The sequence below is a fragment of the Narcine bancroftii genome, chromosome 1 (assembly GCF_036971445.1).
Source record: "Narcine bancroftii isolate sNarBan1 chromosome 1, sNarBan1.hap1, whole genome shotgun sequence".
Lineage (NCBI taxonomy): Eukaryota > Metazoa > Chordata > Chondrichthyes > Torpediniformes > Narcinidae > Narcine > Narcine bancroftii.
In genome coordinates, this window is record NC_091469.1 from 50,024,964 (window position 1) to 50,047,177 (window position 22,214).

General features: G+C 40.1%; 1 protein-coding gene across 3 annotated transcripts in view; it reads right to left on the minus strand.

The window, feature by feature from the left end:
• Nucleotides 1-418: 418 nt before the first annotated feature.
• The window catches only part of mllt3 (MLLT3 super elongation complex subunit), a 164,645-nt gene continuing 142,849 nt past the window's right edge, over nucleotides 419-22,214 (minus strand). For all 3 annotated transcript variants that reach the window (XM_069926702.1, XM_069926713.1, XM_069926723.1), the window contains 2 exons: nucleotides 18,001-18,072; nucleotides 419-5,127 (listed from right to left, as the gene is read on the minus strand). In XM_069926702.1, the coding sequence (XP_069782803.1) occupies nucleotides 4,996-5,127; nucleotides 18,001-18,072 (204 nt within the window). In that variant the 3' untranslated portion in view covers nucleotides 419-4,995. The remainder of the gene's footprint in view (nucleotides 5,128-18,000; nucleotides 18,073-22,214) is intronic.

A 22,214-nucleotide genomic window follows, 5' to 3' on the forward strand; every position in this document is an offset into this window, starting at 1 on the left:
ATTGCATGTAAGGGATATGCAACAAACTACTAAGCATTAATATACATACCATTGCTATGTCCCAAATATTATGGTGGCCTGAAATGAGGGGACCATGTATAAAAAGTGCTGTAATTTCTACACAGTCAAACCAAAATGTACACAAATACCCTTTAATAAAATCTGGAATGTGCACTTTAATAACATGTGAATTATTTGATTACAAATTTAAAACTGCGGTGTACAGGGGCGAATAAAGTTGAAAAAATTTCTTTGCCCAACCATTATGGCGGACACAGTCTACTTGCTCAGTAGCTTAGATTGATCCTATAGCTCATGTTTAAGAGAAAATGCGAAGCAATTAACTTGCTGCTAAATGCATTCATTTTCATTGAGGCATAGACCGTTTAAGATTCCTTTTATTGTTATGTAATGCAACAAAATTTGTAATACTGTATACATGAAATTTCCTTTTGCCTGTCGTAAGACAAACAAAGTCACCATTAGCATTGCCTGGCACCACTTACAATAACTGAAACAGAAGCAAAAACTCCCTTCAGAAACACTAGTGTCTGGATTAGTTTCCAGTGCTCTTGTAGCCTCACAGAATCACGTTCAATCCATTGGTAATCCGAGCTCCAGATCCAAACCTCCGATTCAATCAGGAAACTTTCAATACCTGAGACCCTTTGGGAACTCTTCTTGCCCATTTCTTAATAGTTCCAAGTGTGGCAAATACATGAGATGGTGAATCTTTTCTAGAAAGAGGAAAGGCCTATTCAGACCATCAAGATCATAAGTGCATTTCTGTGGATAACCAATCCAATGGCATTTAGAATCCAAAATGGTAAATTAAATCTCACCTTTGAAGCCACATAACTAAACTTTGGTAACAGTTGCGGAACTTAATAGGACAGCCTTTAAATTGTGCAAATATGGTTTTAAAATCTTGTTTCAGAGACAAATACTCTTCCATCTGTTGCATTTAGTTGGAATAGACTTCTACATCTATATCGAGGAGCAGCACAAGTCGCTATAAAATCTAGGAATACACGATGTTTTCTCTAAGTTATCAGTCCTGTTGTCAGGCCAGCATTGCAGAGGCAGTATATGCTTATTTTTTTTCATCGTGGAAATTTGTGGAACTTCCAAGGGATTTCTTAATTTATAATATAGTGGGTGCTGTTTAATGAATGCATTGAATAAGCATTAAAAAAGCTGCACATTAATAAATTTCAGTTTTAATTTAATATCCTCTGATACAGAGTAAAATGCACATGGCTATTTTGAGGAAAAATCAATCTAATATAGCTACATAGATGACTAGCACATAGGCTAAACAAATAGTGTCCTCCATAATGTTTGGGACAAATAGAAAACTTTTTTCCTTTATTTGCACTGTGCCTCAGTTTTAAATTTGTAATCAAACAATTAAATATAATTAAAGAGTACATTCCAGATTTTATTCAAGGTTATTTGTATACATTTTAGTTTGACCATGTTAAAATTACAGCACTTTTTATACATAGTTCCCTTATTTCAGGGCATCATAATGCTTGTGACATTTGGCTTCACAGGTGCTTGTAATTACTCATGTTTAATTGCTTCATTGGCGCAGGTATAAGAGATCAAGGCTTGCTTCTAAGCTTTTGATCTCATTTGGAGTCTGTATCAACACGAGGACTAGAGTTGTGCCAATGAAAGTCAAAAGAAGCCATTATTAGGCTGAAAAACAAGAATAAAACAGTAAGAGACATTGACCAACCCTTCAAATTACCAAAATCAACAGTTTGGAACATCATTAAGAAGAGCGTACTGGTGAGTTCAGAATCACAAAGGGATTGTTATTCCAAGGAAGACCTTGACTGCTGATGACAGAAGAATCAGAATGAAGAAAAATCCTCAAAGTACTTCTGACAGATCAGAAACACTCTTCAGGAGGTAGGTGTGGACATGTCCGCAGAAGAATTCATGAACAGAAATACAGAAGCTACACTGCAAGATGTAAACCATGGAAAAGGTGCTACGCTTTGGATATTAGGTAGTTCCTTTGCACCTCCACACTTTGCTCTTTCCATCTCTCTGATACAGGTTAATCTTGGTCTCATCTATCCACAACACCTTTTTCCAGAACTCTTCAGGGTCTTTTAAAGACGTCTTGGCAAACTGTAATCAGGCCACCCTATTTCTGTGGCTAACTAATAGTTTGCATCTTGCACCTGCCCTCTGAAGAAGGTTTCTTATCTGTTAGAAATACATTTGGGGATTTTTCTTCATTATGATGAGAATTCTTCTGTCTTCAACAGTGGAGCTTTTCCTTTGCCTACCAATCATTTGTGATTACTGAGCTCACCAGTACGCTCTTTCTTCTTGACCATGTTCCATTCCAAACTGTTGAGTTTGGTAATCCTAAGGCTTGGGTGCCGTCTCTTCCTGTTATTTTTCTTGTTCATCAGCCTCCTTAATAGCATCTTTGACTTGCATTGGCACAACTCTGGTCCTCATGTTGAAAATGGGCAACTACAGACTTCAAAGGTGATCAAATGCTTAGAAACAAGCTGACATCTTTGTAGCTGCACCAACGAAGCAATTCAACAGACCTGAGTACTCACAAACACCTGTGAAGTCAAAGGTCTCAAACATTGTGGTTCCCTGAAATGAGGGGGACCATGCATAAAGTGCCATAATTTAAACCTGGTCAAACCAAAATGTATACAAATAACTTTGAATATTATCTGGAATGTGGACTTCAATTACATGTGAATTCTTTGATTACAAATTTAAAACTGTGGAGCACAAGGGCAAATCAAGGAAAAAAATCTTTGTCCCAAACATTATGAAGGGCACTGTAGATACCTCAGAGGTAACATATTATCATTCGACCATAGAAAGTATGTACACAATTTTCAGTAATTTGGAAAAGAGGATTTATTTTGTACTCTAAATACAAAAAGGTGATGGAAAAGATAAGGCAAAAATATTTTGGGAGTGTGACACACTTGTTCTAATTAAATATTGTGGGAGACTCAACATTGTAATATGTTCTGCTTGAGATGCAAGCTGAAAAGTTGATGTTCACTTCAACAAAAAAAATGTAAGATGTCCCACATTTTGAACAGCCCCAGTTCATTTCCATCTTGATTTGATTACAAGCAAACATGTTTGGTTTAAACCATTAATGTTCCAATATCATATTTTCCCTTTAAAGCAAGCAATGAAACCAACCCTTTTTCATAAGTCTCAACTGCACTGTTTTCACTGCATTGCCTTTTCACATCTGGATATACAGGGTACAATCAAATAAAGAATGCATTGGATGGAATCATAGGATTGGGTCACAATCAAATTTAGCAACAGAGCTTTAAAAAGTTTGGAGGATTTGTACTACATAATTTATCCACACAATTAAGATGGACCAAACAATTATATAAATTAAATAGAAATCAAAATACCAAGTGGAACCTCTGAAGATTGGAAGAGATATTTTTTTTCTCCAAGAAATAATGCGTTTTACATTTACAACAAAATTCAAACAGTAATGGCAATTGAAAACATACACTGAACATCACATAGATGAAATTGAGAAGTTTTCTTTTCACCCATTTCATTTTTTTTTAAAAACGCAGACTGATTCTTCTGATACAAATTGCACATTAAAAGTATGGTAACATTTCAAGTAATGAATACAATGACCGATTTGAACCTCGTTATCATTGGAAAGTACACTTGTTCTGCTGGAAGCAACTTCTGAATCTTCAGTAATAAAAAAGTACTAAAATTCATCCCCTCTTTGGACTCAAAGTAACAGTTAAGGTCTCCTCAAAAAGACTCCTTTGAATCTATACTCTCTAGAAAAAAATCTATTCATAATCTAAAGGATGGACAGATATGCATGGACGTCTTACCAGAATGGTGAAGACAGCAAAAACAGACTTGGCAGTGAAGGGTGCATTTCAAATAAATAATTAATCCCAAATTAAGAACTCTCTACAACAAACTTACAGAAAATTGGCAAAAGAATATTTTAGACAATCCCACAGTCTTTTCAAAACAATTTAAATACATCTGAAATGCCAAAAGTTTTAAACTAGTGATCAACCAGCCTGGTTGGCAAGAGTTCTCTTCTGTACTTCATCAATTGGTTTTGTGAGCCTGCACAATGGTAAGACTGAGCAACACGTGGGTGGATATATGTTTGTATCAAGAAACCAATGTGAGCAAAACATGTGAGTTACAGATTCACATGGGTGACAAAAGCATGCATGAATAAAGCTGCATTGTACATTATAAAGTCAAGAAAACTACACCCACTAAAGAAAATCCCAATTCCTGCTGAAGTTTGAATCAATGCAGAGGAGAAAATCTATTTATGCTGATAATATTCATTCTGATTGATCACTAATTAAACCAAAGGTGGTAATATTTCAAAGAACAGTGCACAATTATAGATTTTAAAGCACTACAGTTTTCAATTACTAAGGCTACATGTTGTGTAGTCACATATAGTGTTCCTACTATCGCAGCTAGTTTACAAAAGAATATTAAGAGTCCAGATAAATTCACCAGACAACTGGCAAATGGTTACAACTGCATTCACAAGCCACGTGAAGAGTGCTCAATATCTGGTAGTGTTGCTCCAAGGATCCAAGAATATTGTTCAGTTTACTTCTTCAATAAATATATCAGTTGTATACTAAGGCAGTGTTGCACATGCATCATTTGCTATGTGAACTTGAAGACCACTCAGATACATGCAGAGCAAATATCTAGGGATGGAAGGTAAAGGACCTCACAGTCCAACATTCCCAGTATTTTCCTCAGGGTGATTGGAGTCTGTCAAATCTCTGCATTTATTCACCCCCCCCGCAACATGTTTTGGAGTGAGAAGCACGTCTAGCTGAAAAAGGTGCAGTAAGTTGCTCTTTTGGGGCGAGCCACATGGTCTGCACAACTGCTAGTTCAAATCTCCAGCTTGTGGCCAGAGGGTGGGGGTGGGATGAGGGTCATGTTTTTCCATCAGGAAGCTCCCGAAGTTTCCAGGTAACTCTGCAATTTGCGAACTGTGGTTTTGTCCAGTGAGCAAAGGTCAAAATCAAACGTTGTGTTTGTGATGTGAAAATGTCCCGTCTCTTCTATGAGATTAACAATCTGAAAACAGATAGGCAACAAATTAGCTGAATTCCATTCCCATCTATTATCTATTTATTATGCAAACTGAATTTCAATTGTGGAATATTTAGTACCAGGGTTGACTCAGCATGTCACTATGGCAATCACATTTATTAATAGATACAATAAAAGGCAATATGCAACACCATAAGTCATTGGAGTAGAAATTCAGCCCATTGAGTCTGCCCCACCATGTGGATCCATTTTTTCCACTTAGCCCCACTGTCCAGCCTTCTTCCCATAACCTTCGATGCTCTAACATGCTCTCCCTTAAATATACCCAATAACTTGCCATCCACAACCACATGTGGCAACAAATTCCATAGATATACCACCCTCTCTCTGAAGAAATTCCTCCACATCTCTGTTTGAAGTGGATGCCCTTCCATCCTGAAGTTGATCCCTCTTGTCCCAGACTCTCACACCATGGGAAACAACCTTTCTACATCTACTCTGTTCATGCCTTCGAACATTCAAAATGTTTCAATGAGATCTCACCTCATTCTCCTAAATTCCAATGAGTACAGGCCAAGAGTTGTCAAATGCTCCTCATCTGTTAACTCTTTCATTCCCCGGATCATTCTCCTCTGAACCTTCAATGTCAGTTACATCCTTTCTTAAATGAGGAGCATAAATCTGCTTACAATACTCCAAGTGAGGTCTCACCAGTGCCTTATAAAGCTTCAACATTACATCCCTGCTCTTGTACTCCATTCCTCTTGAAATGAATGCCAGCATTGCATTTGGCTTCTTCACCACTAACTCAACCTGCAAGTTTACCTTCAGGTTATCTTGAATGATGTTTCCCAGGTCCCTTTGCATCTGGGTATTTTCAATTTTCTCCCCATTTAAAAAAAGTCTGTCCATTTATTTTTTTCTGCAAAAGTGCATGACCACACAATTTATGACAAGGTATTTCATTTACCATTTCTCTGCTCATTCTCCTAATCTGTTCAAGTCCCTCTACAGTCTCCCGGTTTCCTCAAAACAACCTTCTCCTCCACCTACCTTTGTATCATCTGCAAATTTGGCCACAAATCATTAGCCATAATCAAAATCATTAATGTACAACATAAAAAGGAGCGGCCCCAACATCATCCCCTGTGAAACACCACTAGCAACGACAGCCAACTAGAATTCTTTTTATTCCAACTCTCTGCTTCCTGTTGATGGAAACAAAATGCAGGTAATTTTATGTGCTAATTTTGCCAGTGGGCAAGGTTTAATTTATGAAGAATTAGCTTAAAATTGTTTGCTTAACACTATCAAGGAAAATGTTTGAGGTTAGCTTCAGTCAAGAACCTGCTTTAGACACACATGTGTTTAGTTATGTGGGCCCCCCACACACAAAATCTATTAATCGCTTGACCCAATGCAATTCACCAAGTACAGTAAACAAGAAAGAATAGAACTCAGTGGGGCAGTCAGTATTCAGGAAAGCCATAGCCAGTCAATTATTAGGGCTATAAACCTTCATCAGGAATAGCGAGAAAAGGATTTAGGGGAGCTCAAAGGGGACACAAGAAGCCCTTGGCAAATTGAATTAAGGAGAACAGAAGGATGACGAGAATGAAGGTGCCTGAAGGTGGAGGAGGATGGGGAGGTCCTAAATGAATACCTTGCTTCAGTATTCACCACAGAAAAGGACCTTGATCAAGGTGAGGTCAGAGCAGAACAATCTTGTATGCTAGACCATGTTGAGATTAGGAAAGAGGAAGTGCTGGGTCCTCTTAAAATCATTAAGATTGATAAGTCCCCAGGGCCAGACGAGATATACCCCAAGCTGCTGGAAGAAGAGAGGAAAGAGATATCTGGCAATGATCTTTGCATCCTCCTTGGCCACAGGGGAGGTACTGGAGAATGGCAAATATGGCCTCTTGTTTTAAAAAGGCAATAAGGAGAATCCTGGGAATTATTGACCAGTAAATCTTACGTCAGTGGGGTGTCAACTAGAGGAGAGGATTCTTAAGGACAGAATTTATAAGCATTTGGAGAAGTACAGCCTTCTCAGGAATAGTCAGCATGGCTTCGAGAAGTGAAGACTGTGCCTCACAAGCCTAATTGAGTTTTTTGAGGAGGTAACAAAACAAATTGATGAAGGTATGATGCCAGATGTGGTGTTTATGGATTTTTGTAGGTCACTTGACAAGTTACCCTATGAGTGACTCGTTCAGAAAGGCATGAGGCATGGAATCCATGAAACATTGAATGTGTGGATTAGAATTGGCTTTCCTGTAGGAAACAGCGAGAAGAAGTGGACAGAAAGTATTCTGCCGGGAGGATAGTGACTAGTAGATTTCCACAGGGATTTGTTCTGGGACCCTCACTGTTTGTGATTTTTTTTGAAAATAAATGACCTAGATGAAGAAGCAGAAGGATGATAAGAAAGTTGGAGTTGGGCAGAAAAGTGATGGATGGTGTTCAATATAGATAAGTATAAGGCAATACAGTTTGGAAGATCAAACTTGAAGGCTGAGTAAAGGGTTAATGGACGGATACTTAACAGTGTGGAAGTACAGAGGGATCTTTGGGTCCAAATACATACATCTCTCAAGGTTGTTGCACAGTTGATAGCATTCTGGGATTCATTAGACAGGGGACTGAGTTCAAGAGTCGAGAGGTCATGTTGCAACTCTACAAATCTCTGGTGAGACCACACTTAGAATGTTAAGTTCAGTTCTGCTCACCTCATTATAAGAAGTATGTGAAAGTTATGGAGAGGATGCAGGCAGATTTACCAGGATATTGCCTAGATTTGAAAGTAAGTCTTATGAAGCAAGGTTAGTAGAGCTAGGACTTTTCTCTTTGTGGCATAGAAGGATGAGAGGTAACTTAATGGAGGTCTACAATATTCTGAGAGGCAGAGATGAAGTAAATAGCTAGTGCCTTTTTCCCAGGATATGAGTTGCAAATCCAGAGGGCACTTATACAAAGTGAAGGGAGGGAAGTTTAGGGGATTAAACTAATTAACCAGGATTAATTTAAAAAAAAACACAAGAGAGTTGTGGGTACCTGTAAAGCATTGCCGGGGGAGGTTGGAACAATACAGGCATTTAGAGACCCTTAGACAGGCACATGGATGAATGAAAAACAGAGAGTTACAAAGACAGGAAGGGTTTTATTTTTGGTAGGAATATATAGTTCAGCACAACATCAAGGGCCAAAGGGCCTGCACTGTGCTATAGTGCTTTATATTCTATACAGAGAAAAACATCAAAGTTGCTTTCTATGTGCCAATGCAATCACCTGGAAGGCAATTTATCAAGGGGTTTGGGGCATCAAAAACTCCCAAGAAATGGCGATACTCTGCAAGTGTCTTCAGGACCCTGGACAAGAGTTGAAATCGTTGCACCAATGGAGAAGGTACCAGAAATGCCCAGGAGACTACAAATGTTGTAATGAGGAGCAGCAATCAATCTGCTGGAAGAACTCAGTAGGTCAAGTAACATCCTTTATCAGTCTTGATGAAGGGTTCTAGCTGAAATGTTGACAGTTCTTTTTCTCCCACTGACACTGCTTGACCCACGTTCTAAAGAGAGGATGAGGCAACAATGGTCCATTGAGTTCATTTGAGAGCGGAACCTTACTGACTCCTCCAGCACCAGATTTGTTGCTTTTTTTAAAGCAGGTTATGTCATTTAACCCCTGCTACAACTGAAGGGCATCCTTAGTTGTTTCCATTCTTGACCTGAATCTCCACTTATTGATGGCAGTTCGGCATTCAATAGCATCATCCCCTCAAAACTGATCAGCAAACTCCAAGACCTGGGCCTCAATACACCACTGAATAATTGGATCATGGATTTCCTCACCTTCAGACCATAATCAGTGAGGATTAGTAAGAACATCTTCTCTCCAATCTCCATCAGTACCAGAGCACTACAGGACTCCCCTCTTAGCCCCCTGCTCTACTTGCTTTACACCTATGACTGCACGGCTCAGTATGACAACAACACCATCTATAAATCTGCTGACATTAGTGGTTTGTATAAAAAAGGGGTGACGAATCAGCAAGAAGGAAGGAGATTGAAATGCTGCTGTCTGAGAACAACACCACTTGAAGATCCACACCACCCAGGAGATCCCTCAGATATCAGTGCCACAAGCCTCATACCACCAGGTTCAGCAATAGTTGCTACCCCTCCACCATCAGACACCTAAATAACAAAATCAGAGTCATTTATGGACTCTTACTTTGGACATTATTTATTATTAAATGTTTATTTTCTGTATTGTTTACATTTCTCTCTTTTGTATCCTTATCTAATCTTGATTACAGTTTTTTTTTGCATTACCAATAAGTAGAAATTCTGCCTGGCCTGCAGGAAAAAGAATCTCAGCATTGTACGTGATGTCCTGACGATAAATCTGAACTTTGACAAGGCAAGTCAGAGACAGCATGAATGCAAAAGAGAGGGCATACAACATTGGAAAAAAAATTACAGGAATCTAGATGATTGAGAAGCTTTTAAAAACAAAAGGCAATTTAAAAAACAGCAAGGTGTGGAAAAATGAAATATCTTGATAAGCTAAGTCATTAATATGAATGAGGATACAAAACGATTTTTCAGATAAACAAAAGAGAAACAAGTATAAATAAATGTAAAATTGTAAATAATTGAGACAAAAGTGATTGCTTCTCAGACTGGAACCCTCTGTCTAGTGGTGTGCCTCAGTGATCGATGCTGGGATCATTGTTATTTGTCATCTGCAGTATATCAATGATCTGGATGATAATGTGGTACATTGGCTCAGCAAGTTTGCAGATGACATTAAGATAAAGAGGTGTTGTGGACAGCGAAGAAGGCTTTTAGAGCTTGCAGAGGAATCTGGACCAGCTGGAAAAATGGGCTAAAAAATGGCAGATCGAATTTAATGCAGACAAGTGTGAGGTGTTGCCTTTTGGAAGGACAAACCAAGAAAGGATATACACGGTAAATGGAAGGGTACTGAGGAGTGAGGTAGAACAGAGGGATCTGGGAATATAGAATCATAATTCCCTGAAAGTGGTGACACAGGTAGATAAGGTTGTAAAGAGAGTTTTTAGCATATCTGCCTTCATAAATCAAAATATTGAGTATAGGAGTTGAGATGTTATGGTAAAGTTGTACAATGTATTAGTGAGGCCAAATTTAGAGTATTGTATGCAGTTTTGGTAACCTAACTATAGGAAAGATATTAATAAGTTTGAAAGAGTGCAGAGAAGATTTATTAGAATATTTTAATTTACAGGGAAGAGTTTAACAGGTTAGGACTTTATTCCCTGGAGCATAGAAGATTGAGGGGAGATTTGATAGAGGTATTTAAAATTATGAGGGGGATAGACAGAGTAAATGTAGAATGCTTTTTCCACTGAGGGTAGGTGAGATACAGAGGACACATGGGTTAAGAATAAAAGGGGAAAAGTTCAAGGGAAACATGAGGGGGAACTTCTTCACACAGAGAGTGGGGAAACGAGCTTCCAGATGAGATGGTGAATGCAGACTCAATTTAAGAAGAATTTGGACAGGTATATGGATGGGAGAGGTATGGAGCACTATGGACTGGGTGCAGGTCAGAGGGACGAGGCAAAAAAAAAATTGCTTGGCACAGACTAGAAGGACCGAAGGGGCTGATTTCTGTGCTGTGGACTTTGGACTGCTGGAAAATGATCTGGGAAAATAGTAACAGGAAACAAAGAGATGGCAGATGAACTGAATAAGTATTTTGCATCAGTCTTCATTGTGGAAGACACCAGCAATATTCCTGAAATTAGAGAAAGTCAGTGGCAGATGTGAGTGTAGTCACTATTTACTGCTTGGGAAGCTGAAAGTGCTGCAGGTTGTTAAGTTACCTGGACTGATGGACTACACTCCAGGGCTCTCAAAGAGGTAGCTGAACATATTGTAAAGGAATTAATGATCTTTCAAGAATTATTGTGGGCAGGAATAATTCTAGAGGACCAGAAAATTGCAAATGTCACTCCACTCTAAGATGGGAAAGAGGCAAAAGACAGGAAAAAGTGGGGAATTTTGTCTGACTTCAATGGTGGTTTAGATTTTAGAGTCCATCTCTAAGGACGAGGTTTCAGGGTACTTGAAAGCACATGATAACATAGGTCAAAGTCAGCTCGATTTCCTTCAGGGGAGATTTTTCTTGCAGGAGAGGCAAAGGTGAGTAAGTGGATATTGTTGACTAGATTTTCAGAAGGCCTTTGACAAGGTTGTTAAACAAGAGCCCATGGAATAACAGGAGAGGTACTAGCATGAATAGAAGATTAGCTGACTGACAGAAGGCAAAGAGTAGGAATAATGCGATCCTTTTTTGGTTGGCTGATGGTAACTAGTGGTGTTCCACAGGAGTCAGTGTTTTGGGACTGCTTACATTTCACGTTATACATAAATGATCTGGATGATGGAATTAATGCCTTTGTGACAGCTGTGGAAGCCAAGTCATTGGGTATATTTAAAGTAGAGGTGGATAGACTCATGCTGAGTAAGGATTTTATTTCACTCTTATAATGACGTGTTAAATTTCTCCTGTGTGCAGAAATATTTCAAGCAATACTTCAGTCCCTTTATCTAATGATCTAGTGAATCCATGATACAGCAGCCATGACCAGGTTCACTATTAAAATCAGTGAAACTAATCTGAAGACAAAGATATTAAAAAGTTAAACAATCCATTCAAATTCCCATCAGCAGTCAACTTGTTTGACTAACTCCAGAGTTCCTGGAGTGCCATGACTCAGCTGACCGTGTGCTCACATTTCCAAACACTTCTGGGTTCAAGTGCCACTTCAGAGACTTGAGGACATATTCCAGGCTGACAAGGCAGTTCAGTGTGGAGAGAACAGTGTACCACAAATACAAGATGCAATGACCATCTGTTAAACAGGGCACTAAACAAAGTTCCTGTTAAAAAAATATTTTGAAGGGTATTTGTCCTGGCCAATATTATCCCTTCACACATAGCAACACAAAAAAAAATGCTAACACTGGAAACTTGCTCTATGAAAATTGGTCATGACAATCTGGGGCAGAAAAACAATCTGCTGGAGGAAGTCAGTGATTTGAGCATACATATTAGTATTTTAATGTGTTTAACTTCTATTCAAATTTATGTAAATATGCTCTGTAGTCCTGGAGAATCACTATCTCATCTTTACCATGTGAGCATGGTATGAATGATAAATAAAGGTGACTTGACTTGATCAGTGGGAGAAAAATAATAGATGGGTTGAACATAAGAAATAGGAACAGGAGGAGGCCATCCGGCCCATCGAGCCTGCTCTGCCATTCAATAAGATTGGATAATTGACTCAACTCCATCTACCTGCCTTTTCTTTATATCCCTTAATTCCTTTTTTCAGTAAAAATCTATCTAACTGAACCTTAAATATGTTTAATGAAGTAGCCTCAACCATTTCCCTGGTTAGAGAATTCCATAGATTCACTACTCTCGAGGAAAAACAGTTTTTCCTCATCTCCGTTTTAAATCTACTCCCCTGAATCTTGAGGCTGTGTCCCCTAGTTCTGGTCTCACCTACCAGTGAAAACAATTTCCCTGCCTCTATCTTATCTATCCCTTTCATAATGTTATATGTTTCTATAAGATCTCCTCTCATTCTTCGGAATTTGAATGAGTATAATTCCAGATGATTCAGTCTCTCCTCGTAGGTCAATCCCCTTATCTCCACTGCCTCCAAGACCAAATATGGAGACCACAACTGCACACAGTACTTCAGACACCAGTATCTTGCAGCATGACCTCCCTGCTCTTGAATTCAATTCCTCGAGCAAAGGCAAACATTCCACTTGCCCTTTTAATAACCTGTTGTATCTGCAACCCAACATTTTGCAATTCATGCACAAGCACTCCCAAATCCTTCTGCACTACAGCATGCGGCAGTTTTTCACCATTTAAATAGTCTACTCTTCTATTTTTCCTACCAAAATGGATGGCCTCGTATTTACTAACATTGTACTCCATCTGCCAGACCTTTGCCCACTCACCTAACTTAACTATATCCTTCTGCAACCTCTCCACATCCTCTGTGCAATTTGTTTTTCCACTCAATTTAGTATCATTCGCAAACTTGGCTACACTACACTCTGTCCCCTCTTCCAAATCATCAATGCAAATGGTGAACAGCTGTGGGCGCAACACCGACCCCTGAGGCCCCCCACTTACCACTGTCTGCCAATCAGAAAAATGCCCATTTATCCTGACTCTCTGCCTTCTGTCAGTTAACCAATCCTCAATCCATGCCAATATACTTCTCCTGACTCCATTCATCTGTATCTTATTGATAAGACTCTTGTAAAGCACCGTATCAAATGCCTTCTGGAAATCCAAATATACAAAATCAATCTGTTCCCCTCTATCTACTGCACCCAATATATCCTCAAAGAACTCCAGCAAGTTTGTCACACAAGACCTGCCCTTTCTGAGTCCATGCTATGTCTGCCTGATGGAACCCCTTCATTCTAAATGTCTTGCTATTTCATCCTAATGACAGCTTCAAGCATTTTCCCGACTACAGACATTAAGCTATCTGGCCAATAGTTGACTGTCTTCTGCCTACATCCCTTTTTAAAAAGTGGCGTGACATTTGCTCTCTTCCAATCTGCCAGAACCTGCCCAAAAATTGGTAAATGACTACCAACTCATCGACTAGAACTCCTGCCATTTCCTTCAGTACCCTGAGATGCATCCCATCAGGACTGGGTATTTGTCCGCTTTCAGTCCCATTAGTTTGCTCATCACTATCTCTTTTGCAACAATTATTTTATCGAGGCCCTCATCTCCCTTCACATCCCTACCACCACTCTTTGGCATGCTGGGCATGTCTTCCTCCTTGAAGAATGACACAAAATATTTGTTCAATGCCTCGGCTAGTTTTTCATTACTCACTATCAATCTCCCTTTCTCACCTTCCAAGGGACCTCTGTTGACTCTAGTCACCATCTTCCTTTTCATATGTTTAGAACATTTTTTGCTATGTTTTAATATTTTTTGCTAACTTACCTTCATAATCCTTCTTCCCTTTCCTTATTTCTCATTTAGTTGTCATTTGTTGCCTTTTAAATTTTGCCCAATCCTTTAGTTTCCCACTACTCTTGGCTACTTTGTACATATGACCCTTTAATTTTACACTTTCCTTTATTTCCTTAGTTAACCAAGGCTGACTCTTCCCTCCCTTACTGCCCTTATTTTTAAACGGGAAATATTTTTGTTGAGCACTATGAAAAATCTCTTTGAAAGTCTTCCACTGTTCCTCAACTGTTCTGCCAACTAGCCTGTGCTCCTAGACCATGCTGACCAATTTCTCCCTCATCCTGTTGCAGTCTAACTATTGCACCCTCCATCTAAATGAGAAATTCAATCATGCTCTGATCACTTTTTCCAAGAGGGTTCTTAACTACTAAATCATTTATTTTACCTATCTCAATGAACAATACTAGATCTAAAACAGCATTCTCCCTTGTTGGTTCCTTAACATGCTGCTCAAGAAAGTTATCATGGATATATTCTATGAAGTCATCCTCCAGGATACCTCAACCAACTTGATTTTCCCAATTTACGAGGAAATTAAAGTCCTCCAGACAATGGCCATTCCGTTCTTACATGTCTCAGCTAACTCTCGGTTAATGGTCTGTGCCATTGTGCTATTGTTATTTGGTGGGCGAGAGACAACTTCCACCAGTGATTTTTTAAAAAATCTCAACCCAGATATACTCAACATTCTGTTCTTTAGATCTTATGTCATCTCTCTCTCTCTATCTGTTCCCCTGATCTCATCATTGATTAAGAGCGCCACCCACTACCTTTACCATCCTCTCTATCTTCTCATTCTACCTGATACCCTTGAAAGTTTAATTCCCAATCATGACCAACTTGCAACCATGTTTCTGTGATGGCCACTAAATCATATGCCTGGGTACTGATTTGCACCTCAAATTCACTGACGTTGTTTCTAATACTATGAGCATTTAGATAATGACCCTTATGCTCATTTTAAATTTTTCCCAATCCTTTTAGAATCTAGTGACCTCTGCATCTTTTGCTTTTGACTTTTCTGCCCTCTTTTTTTCTTTTTTCTCTTTCCTAACTCTATCTTTGGTCTTTGTACCACCTTCCTCATTCTTTCTTTGTAGGTTCCCATCCTCCTACCCCATTAGTTTAAACCTTCCCCAACAGCACTAGCAAACAATCTCCCTAGAACATTGATCCCACCCCTGCCCAGATGTAGACTGTATGGTTTGTACTGGTCCCATCTGCCCCAGAACCAGTTCCAATGCCTCAAGAAACAGAAACCGTTCCTTCTGCACCACTGTTCAAGTCACATATTCATTCTAACTAATCTGCCATTTCTATTCTGGCTAGCTCGTGGCACTGGTAATAATCCTGAGGTTATTACTTTTGAGGCCCTACTCCTTAATTTATCTCCTAGCTCTCTTCAAGATAGACTGCAGAGAGGAGATAGCCAGTACAATGAGGGCGGGGGTGGAAGGGGCTGGACAGGAGCCAGTTGACTGAAAGGTGCCAGATGAAAGGGATGGGTAGTGGGGGGGGTCAGTTGGAGGGGGGTCAGGAGGAAAAAGAGGGGGGTCAGGTGGGAAGGTGAATTGTAGATCACGAGATGAGAGTTTGTTGTTATATTCATACAATTACAATGCACAAATTCACCAAAATTATTTCTTGCTGTACCTGAGCAGACATTCAAGTCAGTATACATTAAATATACCAAGGCAGTAAAGGAGATAAATATAAAAGGATAAATAATTAAATATTAACAGATGCAGTTAATGAGAAAAAATTAAATTTCTCTCGTGCAAACTGGTTCCGGAGTAGTTTATGGTTTGGGTCAGAGCGGAAAGGGAGGTTGATAGCCATTACATAAAAACTATTCTTGAACCTAGAGGTGTTTGCCTTCAGCCTTCTACCTGAAGTTAGCAGTGACAAGAGGTGATGGGGGTCCTTAATGATGATGTCTGCCTTCTTGAGGCAGTGTCTCAGAAAGAAGTTTTCATGAACAAGAGGTTGTTGCCCATTATGTACTTGGCTGTGTTTGCCACTTTCAGTAGCCTTCTGCATTCCAGGGCACAAGTTTCCAAACCAGTCTGTGATACAATCAGTTGGTATACTTTCTGGAGTACACCTGTAAGTTCAATAGCATATTTGACAACATGCTAAATCTCAAACTCTTTTGAAAGTAGAGGTGTTGGTGTGCTTGCTTCACCATTATCTTGACTTGTTGGCTCCAAGAGAGGTTCTCAGATACATATTTTGCAGGAACAAAGGTACTAACCCTCTCCACCGCTGCCTCCAACCAAAGGAGTATGTGATCCCTCCACCTCCATTTTCGAAAACCCACCATCATATGCTTGGCCCTGCTGTGTTGATAACAAGACTGTTGCTTTGACACCACTCAACCAGGTTCTTGATCTCCATCCTTTATTCTGACTCATTGTTCCCAGTTATTTGACAAACAATGGTGGTGTCATTAGTGAATGTATAGATTGCACTGGAGCTGAAATTGACTATCCAATCGATGATGTATACGGAATAGAGCAGGGACTAAGCACACAGCCTTGAGATGCCCATGTTGATGGTCAGCAAGGAGGTGATGTTGCCATTCGAGGTCTGCTAATGACAAAATTGAGGATCCAGCTATACTAGGATGAACAGAGGCCCAGGTCCCGGAGTTTGATGAGATGTTTTGCTGCTACGATAGCATTAAACATCAAGCTGTAGTCATTAAAAAACGACATGACATAGGTGTTCTCGTGACCCAGGTGATCTAATGCAGAGTGGAGGGTCAGTGAGAAGGCATCTGTGATTGACCTGTTGTAATGATAGGCAAATTAAGATGTGTTCCAGTCCTCCCTGAGACAGGAGTTGATTTGCTCCATAACCAACCTCTCAAAACACTTCGTATCACAGTAGACACAAGTGTCACCAGCTGGTAGTCATTGAGGTAGGTCACCTTGCTTTTCTAGGGCACTGATATTATGGATGTCCTTTTGAAGCAGGTGAGGACCTCAGTCAGTAGCAATGAGAGGTTGAAAATGTCTGCAAAAGCTCCACCCTTTTGGTCCGTGCAGGTTTCAGGAATATGGACAGGTACAATGTTTAGGCTGGATGCTTTCCAAGGATTCACCCACCTGAAGGATCTTTGTAGATCAGCCACAGAAACTGGGAACATGGAGTCACTGGACATTGTGGGAGGGTGTATTTTTGTTGTCCCCTCGTAAGCAAGCATAGAAGTAATGAGCTCATCCAGAAGACATGCGTCACAGTTGATGATACTACCTAACGTGTAAGCTCTGGCACCGCTTTCAAGTGCCACATTGGGATAACTAGAGGGTGGTGATTAGTGAAGACTTTTGGCCTAATTCAGCATGAGCTTTGGACTTAACTTCAAAGAAATGTTCAATTTCAGTAGGTTGGACTTGATCAACTTTACTATGTCTGTAGTCAGGGTACAGTGGAAATTAGCAGCTAGAAAAGGCCTAAAATAATGTGGTTCATACTAATTTTATTCATGAAATATCAAAATAAAACTCTATTGACAAAAAATACCCAACAAATTTCAGCATTAAAGTGAGATATACTATTAAAAGAAATTGCCTCCAATAACCTGACTGCCAATTAGAAATATGATAGGAAAAATACAAAATGGTCATTTTAAAAGGAGATACATAGGAAAAAAAACTAATGGAAAGAAAGACTTTGAGATAGAAGCTCCTTGCAATGGAACTCATAGGTTCAACTTAAGGAGCATCTCTGGCATATAAATTATGAATTCAATTGTACTTAAATTAAGATATACATTTAATCAAACACCAGACCATGACACTTTCTTACCTGTTGTAGTATGTGCCGCTCACGAAGTGTCATTAGTCTTCTATGAAGTTCAACCAACTCATCCAGATATGCCTAAAATAGGAAAACAAGTAGGAAATTAACATTTTATAAAAGATATTTGGTATTCAAAAGTATTATAGATTCAGCTGCAATGTGAGCCTTGCATATAAAATCATTGTCAAGTGGTATCTTTGGGAATTTGCACATCATTCATTTTCAACTGAAGCTATTCTATGCAACTGTACTGAAAAAAACCCAAAGCATCTTTCATTAATTATTTATACCAATTAATTGGATTCAGAATCCACCAAACATTTCACGGCTTCCTATGATGGGGTTAGGCAAATTAAAGAGAGCAAGGGACACATAAATTTGTGCATTATGTCCAATGCCAAGATTCCCAGTTTACTTCTCAATTAGAAGCCAATAGAAGTGTTACTGATTGCAATTGATTCTGCCGAGTTACATAGAATGAACATGTATGTATATTAGCCATCGACTTCTTTACTGATTTCATTGCTCATAACTTGCCCTACAGCCTTCCATGCATGGCCTTTGAAGTGTCATCACATACTTCTCTAATGTTAAGATAGTATTTCCTCTACCACACTTCATGGTATGAAGTTCAAGATTTCAACAACTTTTTGGATTAAAAAAAACTTTCCTAATCTTCATCAAACCTCCTGCAGTCTTTGGTTGAAAACATTTTATCCTCATTCATTCATAATAAAGAAAACAAGTTTATTGTCATATATGTACATTACTCTGCACCAAGGTCAGCAAAAACACTCAGTTGCTCACTTCATTTTTGAGTCACTTTTTCCTTAAAATACAGAACTTAAGTTCTAAAATAATTAAGCTTACAAGATTTGCATTTAAGCTTCCTGAAATAATACAAGATCGGTACAACATGGAACATGTGTAGTATTTACTGTTAAAAATCTGATTTATGTGGAAAAATATCCAGTTTCCTTCAACTCATTCAGGCTGTGTGGGCTTCTAAATTATTGTTTTGATACCAAAATTAAAACCCAAAATTGTTTTCTTAAAGTATTAAGAAACCAGTCAAAAACTATGTGTAACACAAATAATCCAGTTAAATTTAAATTTTAAATCTAAAATATATTAACTTGCCAAAAATTTCAAAATTACATACTTACAACAAGCAGGATGGGTTAACTGGGAACACATCTTACAACTGGGGAAAGGGAGTGGAAAAACACAGAGAACCATAGCCAGAAGAGGGTAGACAAACATTGGGCTGATGAAGACAAAGGGCATGGAAAAAAGATCTAAAGAACAGTATTTTGGAATCAACACTAAAAGGATTTTATTCAAACAGATGAAACTGCTCACATATTCAGTAATGTTTGAAGTGATGCAATTTTCTTCAACCCATTTTATCCTGCCATTTAACGCCCTGCTCCAGCAATAGGTCTTCTCTTGTTTCAATAGTAATTAAATGCTGTTGTTGCAAACTAATGCAGACAAGTAACACTCAATAGCAGCAACAGTTGAAACTCAATGAGAATGCAAATGAAGTCACCATGCATTACAGTGGATCTCATCTTCAAATCAATATGCACCATTTACAAAGATTTAAAGTGGGTTTACTCAATTTACTAAATATACCACAATCAAGAATTAATTTCCTTATTCTTAGCTAAGACTTTTGGTCCTTCAGCAACTAGTGCAAGAAACTAAAATGGTGAATTAAGAATTGTCCCATTACACTGGACAATGAAGATTTTGCTTCCTGAACTTTTTTTGGTGTATTTTTATGGATTTTAGGCTGCTGATCACAAAAATTTAATTGCGATTTGTGGCGGCTCACCCAGGCGAACCATCTCATGGAGATGCGGGCAAGTCAACGGCAGATCTGAATGTGAGAGCTCGGGGTGCAGGGCAAGCCCACAGCCTGGCAGCTGACGTCATAAAGGACGTCGTAATGGTGAAGCATCATGGGGTTCCAAAGGATTTAAACGCATGCGAGAGTTCTATTAAAGTTAGTTGGTTCAACTCACTAACAACTCTCCATGGTTCTTTTGCTCGCCGTGTGCCTAGTGCAACTATATTGGTGACCCCGACAGTCCAAACCACATTTGGACCCAATGTTGATTGACTCAAGCATGCAGAATGCCGTTTCACTGAAGATGCCAACTTTCTGGATCTCTTAGCTGCAGGTTTGGTTTGAACAGGCTGAAGCCCAATTCCAGGTCAGGCAAATAGTCTCACACGTCACAAAATACTATGTGATCACATAGTGATCGGTTCACTTGACCAGGAAACAATAGGCTGAATTATTGACTTCCTACACCAGCCACCAGTTGTGGACAGGTATGAAACAATCAAGGCACTCCTGATCTGTACTTTTGGCCTCTTCCACTGTGAGCGTGCAGCGAGGTTGCACCACATGGACGGCCTAGGCAACTGTGCGCCATCGGCCTTAATGAACGAGATTTGGCACTAGCAGATGGCCATAAGCCATGTTTATTGTTTGAACAAGTCTTTCTCGATCAGATGCCAGAAGATATCCGCCTCCTCATCACTGATGATTTCAGTGACCCACACAATGTAGCGGCTCGTGTAGATATCTTGTGGCACACCAAGCATCACGGCGGGGTCTCCATCAGCCAAGTTACTGCTGACCAAGTTTCCCGGGCCTGGTCCACATCATCAATGAAGCAGGTGACTCCCACAGCATGGAGTGGCCCCAAATCAGACTGCTGGTGTTTTTAACCACCAAAAGTGGGTTTCAGGAGCCCATCGTTGCTGCCCACCCTGTTTTTTTCTGAGAAACGCTGGGGTTGGCTGTTGCTAATGGCTACGACAGCTGGCTACCGTGATAGCCTTCTTTACTTATGGGACCGACATTCAGGGCAAAAGTTCCTCGTAAACAAAGGGGCGGAGGTTAGCGTCTTACCCCCTCGAGCCATGACACCCATGCCAGGAAGTCAGGACCAGTGGTCACTGCTACCATCCACAGCAGTATTTGCACATACAGCATGTGAACCATTCCATTACAGTTCAGTTCCAGCTGTTTCACTTGGTCATTTATGCTGGCAACTGTGTCGCAGCCTTTATTGGGTGCAGATTTCCTCCAGGTGCACTGCCTCCTAGTGGACCTCAAAGGACAGTGCCTAGTGAATGCCAAGACCTTATCAGTCCGCAAAACCAAGTTACCAGCCCCACACCTGGACTCTGTGACTTTGTCAGGCAACAAATTTGCCAGAGTACTGGCAGAGTTCCCGACCATTATTATGCTGCAGCGATGCCCCCAAGCATGGTGTACAGCACCACATTTCCACTCAAGAAACATTGCTACACAACCAGGCACACAGGCTCCTGCCCGACAAACTCCACCTTGCCAAGGAGGAGTTCAGGAAAATGGAGATGGGGATCATCCGGTGCTCAGACAGCCCATGGGCCTCTCTGCTGCACATGATGCCCAAGTTGGCTGATGGCTATGTGGCGACTACAGAAGGCTCAATGACACCACTACGGCCGATTGCCACCCAGTATTCCACATTCAAGACTTTTACGGCCAATTTTCATGGGGCATGCATCTTCTCCAAGGTCAACCTGGTCCATGGGTATCACTAGGTTCCTGTCCATTCCAGCAATGTCCTCAAGACAGCCCTCATTCCTCAGTTTACCCTATTTGAGTTCCTGCGGATGCCTTTCGGACTCAAGAATGTAGTACAGATGTTCCAGTGGCTCATGGACTCAGTATGGCACAGCTTGGAATTTCGTCTTCATCTGCCTAGATGATATCCTAATCGGCAGCTGCTCGACTAAGAGAATTTGACGCATTTGTGCCAAATCTGCCACCACCCGAATGAATACAACCTGGCTATCAACACTGCAACAGTTTGGACTGTTGACCATTGATTTTCTTGGGCACTGCATTGACCGACATGGAGTGGTTCCCTTGCTGGCAAAAGTCAAGGCTATAAGCCAGTTTGCCAGGCCATAAGCCAGTTTGCCAGGCCTAGTTCAGTCAAGGGCCTACAAGAGTTTGTGGGCATGATCAACTTTTACCATTGATTCCTACCATCAGGAACCCGTTCAGCCTGATGTCCAGCAAGGCCGAGGAAATCACCTGGGATACAGAGTCAGCAGTGACTTTCGAGCAGGCCAAGGGTGCCCTTGCAAACAGCAACCTCCTGGTAAACTCATGGGTGGATGTGCCCACAGTCTTCAAGGTTGATGCT